At 35.1% G+C, this 5,877-nt stretch overlaps 1 protein-coding gene across 1 annotated transcript in view; it reads right to left on the reverse strand.

Annotated features, from left to right (window-relative positions):
• ATAD5 (ATPase family AAA domain containing 5) overlaps nt 1-5,877 on the reverse strand; it is a 51,751-nt gene that overhangs the window by 13,084 nt on the left and 32,790 nt on the right. The window contains exon 19 of the mRNA XM_019646970.1: nt 2,324-2,504. Within this exon, the coding sequence (XP_019502515.1) occupies nt 2,324-2,504 (181 nt within the window). The remainder of the gene's footprint in view (nt 1-2,323; nt 2,505-5,877) is intronic.

Consider the following 5,877-nt stretch of genomic DNA (forward strand, 5'->3'; position numbering starts at 1 on the left):
GCTTTAGTTTTAAATAGATACAAGTGTTCCTGACTTTCTTGGCTATTTTGTATTACTTTATAGTAACACATATAGTAATCTTTAGAATAAGTTTTTATCACCTGATATCAGAAATGTATACCTCTGTAATCCTACCTCTTCAAAAAGGATGAGAGATGTTGCATTTTTCTTGCTGGGCTCCTCAGCTCCAAATTCTTTGACATTTGAATTAGTTGTATTTGTAGATTTAGTCTGAATAATTTGTTTCTGTTCAAAATATGTTTTCATTCCTGCATAAATAAAATATTAATATTTTACATAAAATCAACTTGTAATAGGACAGTGGATATTTCCATAGATAAACTCAAACTGAAATCCTCTATCAAAACTGAAACAAAATATCAAAGCTCCTCAGTGTCACTAGGTTTAATAAACAGCAATAGAAACTGATGAATGTATGCATCAGGGTCATAAAAAGGTCAAATTTATTTTCTCAATTTAATGTCTTACCTTTATTATTTTCCAGAAGTTCCCCTATTTCTTCATTATTTTTTGGCTTGGAAGACACTTTAAAATAATTTACCAAAGTTTTAGGTGGAAGTGCTCGTTTTGGTCCACTACTTTGTGGTGATGGTGGAGGAAGTTTCCTTGGTGATGTAACAACTTTCTTCGGAGAATTTAATTTTTCTGCCAAAACCAAATTGCACTTAAAGATAAATATTCTAAAAATCAAACAAATAGCAAAACAGCTATCCACAGTCTATATTTCTACTCTTACCAGTTAAAAATCAAAGATACAGAAATTTTCTCTCATTCTTACATTCAAATATTCTATACACTCAAATATTACTGTATTGTTACAGTTATTCTATCAGTAGAGAACGTAAAACCAGTCATTTGGAAAAGATATTCTTTTCCAAAGAAATATACATTCTTGAAGCAAATAATGATAATAATCCCTCCACTCAATTTCTCTACATCTATAATATATGAGGTCAGAAAAAGCTGGAGGAAAAGTGATAAGGGTACATACTGAGTACATTACAGAACTTTGTTGTCCAAGTTTGGCTTAGCCCTACAGTAAACTGACATTGCAAGTAAACAGTATGTTTTTCTAAGGATGCTGAGGAGGATGGATACGAAGTTAAAAAATAAGTGGTTGATCTCTCCCAACCCGGAAGCCAATGGCGCCCAGCATTTATTCCAGAGAATGTCCTTTTCTCCCCTCTAAGTACCCTGATTCAGTCCTTACATGTCCTAATTATTATCATATGGCCTCGGAGCAGAATCTTCCATACATACCATCATATGTGCACAATTCCATGTCTGTGTCCTATTCCTTTTTTTTTGCATACCTTATCTCCACAGGTCTTATTACATATATACCTTGCATCTTATAGATGTTTGAAAAAACTTATTGAAAATTTTGAGTTTGAAAAATTATCATAGATGTCACTATCATGTCATAAAAATAGGGCATTTTAACAGAAGGTAAGAAATGCATAATCTTAAAATAAAAAATATTGGGCCAGCCGAGTGGCGCATTGGTTAAGAGTTGGCTTGGAACACCAGCTCTGAGCAGCAGGGCACTGGTTCAGATCCCACATGGGGACCAGTGATGCTGCGCTCTCTACAGCTAAGATGGTGAACAACAGCTCGACCTAGAGCTGGGCTGCCATGAGTTGCTAGTGATGGCATAGGCTGCAGTGGGGCTGCAGGGGGCTCCAGGAAGCTGCCGTGAGTGGCTGTCAGCTGCCGTGAGCAGCCAAGAGCCACCGTGAGCAGTGGTCTAGTGGCCGGCAACCGATCTGCCTCACCTGGGGGAAGAGCGCAATGATAATACCAACATGGGCCAATGAAGCGACGTCCTCCACAACTAGACTGAAGAACAAAAGGACAGCAACTTGTCTGTTCCCCTTCCCNCTCGCTCAAGAGTTTGAGCTCTGAGCAACAGCAGTTCGAGTCCAGCCCAAGCTGAGCAGCCGCTGAGCTGCCAACAGGTAGCAAGATGGCTCAGCTAAAAAAAAACAAACAAAAAAACCCCAAAAAACAAAAAACAAAAAAAGAAGTTGCTAAATAATAGAATTCTATTTGTTTATAAGAAACTATATGTTTACCAATGTATCAGTAACAATTTGTTCTAGGTTCAGTTTAATTCAGTCTACCTACATTTAATGTTTACAAAACTTTTCATCAACACAGTTGACATATGTATGTTTATTTCTAAGATTAACATGATACCTGGATGCTCAAAATTTTTATACTCTTTCAAATGTTTTGGTGTAACATATATTTTAACAAAGGGTCCCATTATAGAAATTTCTTTTATAACAGATCAACTTACGACAAAGGGATAATGGCCTTTCTTCTAAAACTCCACCTCCACTTCTAATCCAGAATTGTAAGTAAAGGATACTTTTCCTTATATCACAAGTATTTGCAGTTAACAATGTTACAAAGTCTTTTACATCAGTTCTAAAATTTTCAGTTAAGCAGATCATCTGTAGGTAGCTGGCAACATTTAGCTGAGAGAGAGAGAGGAAAGAAACATGGTCAATTGCAGAGTTAACCAATAATACATGTCAAATTTTGCTAAAATTTACTAAAAGTAGACAAATTTTGCTATAATTTACAATATCTGAAGCACTTACTGAGAATAAAGCTCATCTGGAAAAATATAAAGGAATATACTACCAATTAAAAGCATTTACATATACTTCTTTCATTAATTCTATGTATCTAAGACAGCAAGGAAACTTTTATAGAAAGTCTCCAACCTGAACCCTGGAGACAATTTTATTAAACCTTGAGAAAATAAATCCCTTAGGATTAAATAATGGCACAACTTAATGGAATATTTTACAGCCATTAGATTATAAATATAAATACTATAATAATACTGAAAACATATAATTTTTAAAAACCAGAGTTAGAGTATTATATCAATGCATGCATAAAAGCACAAATATATGTAAACAAGAAACAGAAAAAAATGAAAAAATGTGATTTGTTGGGGCTAAATGGACCAAGTAAATTTTTTCATTTTCGTGTTCCATTAATATTGCTATAATATTTTTTGTAAAACAACAAAACATGTAAAATTCACTTCCCATTGTTGTTTATGGAAAGCTTTTTACCTAAAAAACAAATAAAACTGCATTTACATTTCATAGATTTTACAAGATTACTAGCATTTTTACTTTAATTTATTCTTTAAATTGGGGAACGGTGTATTTTTCCAGGACACATCAGCTCCAAGTCAAATAGTTGTCTTCAATCTAGTTGTGGAGGGTGCAGCTCAGTGGCCCATGTGGGGATGGCACTGGCAACCTTGGTGTTATGAGCACTGCACTCTAACCACCTGAGCTAACTGGCCATCCCTAGCATTTTTACTTTATAGTAAATAAGACAAAAAATTTTTTCCCTATGAATATATATAGACATACACACACGTACATTACTCCTGCATACTTCTGAGACTTCTGGCTTCCCACAAACTTAGAAATCTGCTTTCACTATCAAAGGAGTACCTATTATCAGACAAACCCTGCCATCAATAATAACTATAAACTAAAATAAACTTAAAAAACCAACTACCTGAAGGCACAAGAGAGCAACCAAAGCCAGAAGAAAACTGAAGGGAAACCAACACTAGGATCCCCAGTCTCCCATACCCCCTTTTTAAATTTGATTTTTGACTGAGGGTACACTGCAGCAGTGTGGCTAAAACTCAGTCAGAAACTCAGTGTTACTGGCTTGAACCAGAGGACAGAGTTTTGGATGATCATAGCAGCTGGAAGGAGAGAGGGGAGGTCCATGAGTAGGGAAATTGAAATTCTAGCTGTAGGGGAGGATGCATATCACTGGTTGATGTTTGAACATCACATGTGTGGGCCTCTCTTAAAACACAGAAATGTAAGCTGCTACATATTATAGAATACTTGTTCAGAGGAATATAACAGAAACCAGGGTATCTACAATGTGTCACAAAGTACAGGCTAAAAAAATCTAAAATTACTAGATATATAAAGAAATAGGAAAAGTAACCGATACCTCAGGGACAAGACAGTCAATAGAGACTGATCACAAGATGACGAAGATGTTAGAATCAGCAAGGAGTTTTAAAACAGCTAATAAAACTATGCTTAAGGAAAGCATGTTTATAGTAAAAAAACAAATAGGAAATCTCAGCAGAAAAATAGAAACTATAAAAAAAAGAGCAAAAATGGGGTGGCTGGTTAGCTCAGTCGGTTAGAGCACAGTGCTCATAACACCAAGGTTGCCAGTTCGATGCCCAAATGGGCCACTGATTTGAGCCCTCCAAAACTAGACTGAAACAACTACTTAACTTGGAGCTGATGGGTCCTGGAAAAACACTGTTCCCCAATAAAATTAAAAACAAAAAACAAAAAAAACAAAAAGAAATTATAAAACTAAAAACCATAATATTAGAATAAAAATTTCACTGAATGGGACTCATGGAATAATGGAGATGGCAGGAAAATAAGTATCAATAAATTTGAAGCTAAATCAATGTAAATGATCAAATCAGAAGTACAAATAGAAAAAAGTGAAGAGAGAGAGAACAGCATGCCTCAGTGACACATGGGACAATGTAAAATGTCTAACATACCTGTAATTAAATTCCCAGGAGGGAAAAGAGACAAAATGGGCATAAATTTGAATAAGTCTAAAAATTTCCTTAGTTGGAAGAATGGCATATATTTAAGGATTATAGATGCCCAAGAACCACAAGCAAGATAAATATGAAGAAAAATAACACACAGGCACATCACAGGCAAACTGCTGAAAACTAAAGTTAAACAGAATATCTTAAAGGCATAAAAAAAAAAAAGACATGTTACATGAGGCCAAAAAAACAAAAGATTGCTGACTTACAATCAGAAACAATGGTGACCAAAAGACAATAGAATGATATCTTTAAAGTACTGATGGAAAAACTGAGAAACCAGATTTCTACATCTAGGAAAAATATCCTTTGAGAATGAATTAAAAATAAAGACTTTTTCAGGTAAATGAAACCTAATATAATCCATTACCAGCAGACCCACTCTATAAGAATTGCTGATGAAGTGCTTCAGGCTGCAGAAAAAGAAAACCAAAGAAAAACCCCGATCTTCAGAAAGGCATGAAGAACATCAAAAATTATAAGTATATGGGTAAACATAAAAGTCAACTTTTTACCCTCGTAATTTCGTTAAAACATATATGACTGGCTAAATAAAGTAAAAAAGAAAAGAGGGCACTGTATTGGGGAATTTATAATGTATGTATGTAAATGTAAAACATTTGAAAATTAAAGCACAAAAAATCGAGGGAAGGTAAGTGGACTCATACTTTTGCAAGGTTCTTATATTCTCTGTAAATTAGTACAATATTAATGCTAAATATATTATGAAAAGATAAAAAATGCATATTTAAGAAATGCATAAAGAAACTACTAAAAAATATGTCCTATGCCATTTCATGAGACCTGGAAACTACACACCAATACCCTTCATCAATGTAGACACAAAAATCCTTAACAAAATATGAGCAAATCAAATCCAGAAATATATAAAGGTCATAACATATCATGGCCATGTTATCCTAAGAATGCAAGACTGTCCTGACATTCAAAAATCAGTCAACATCATTCACCATATTAACAGAATTCAAAAATAAACTGTAGGGTTGTCTCAAAAGATAGAGAAAAAGTATTTGATAAAATTCAGACCCACTCAGGGGCGGCTGAGTGGCGCGTTGGTTAAGAGCTGGCTTGGGACACCAGAGGTCCCCGGTTCGGATCCCATGTATGAGGGCCAGTGACACTGCCCTCTACAGCTAGGATGCTGAACAACAGCTCGACCTGGAGCTGGGCTGCCGTGAGTTGCCAGC

Source organism: Hipposideros armiger, unplaced genomic scaffold (genome assembly GCF_001890085.2).
Source record: "Hipposideros armiger isolate ML-2016 unplaced genomic scaffold, ASM189008v1 scaffold_108, whole genome shotgun sequence".
In the NCBI taxonomy this organism is placed as follows: Eukaryota; Metazoa; Chordata; class Mammalia; order Chiroptera; family Hipposideridae; genus Hipposideros; species Hipposideros armiger.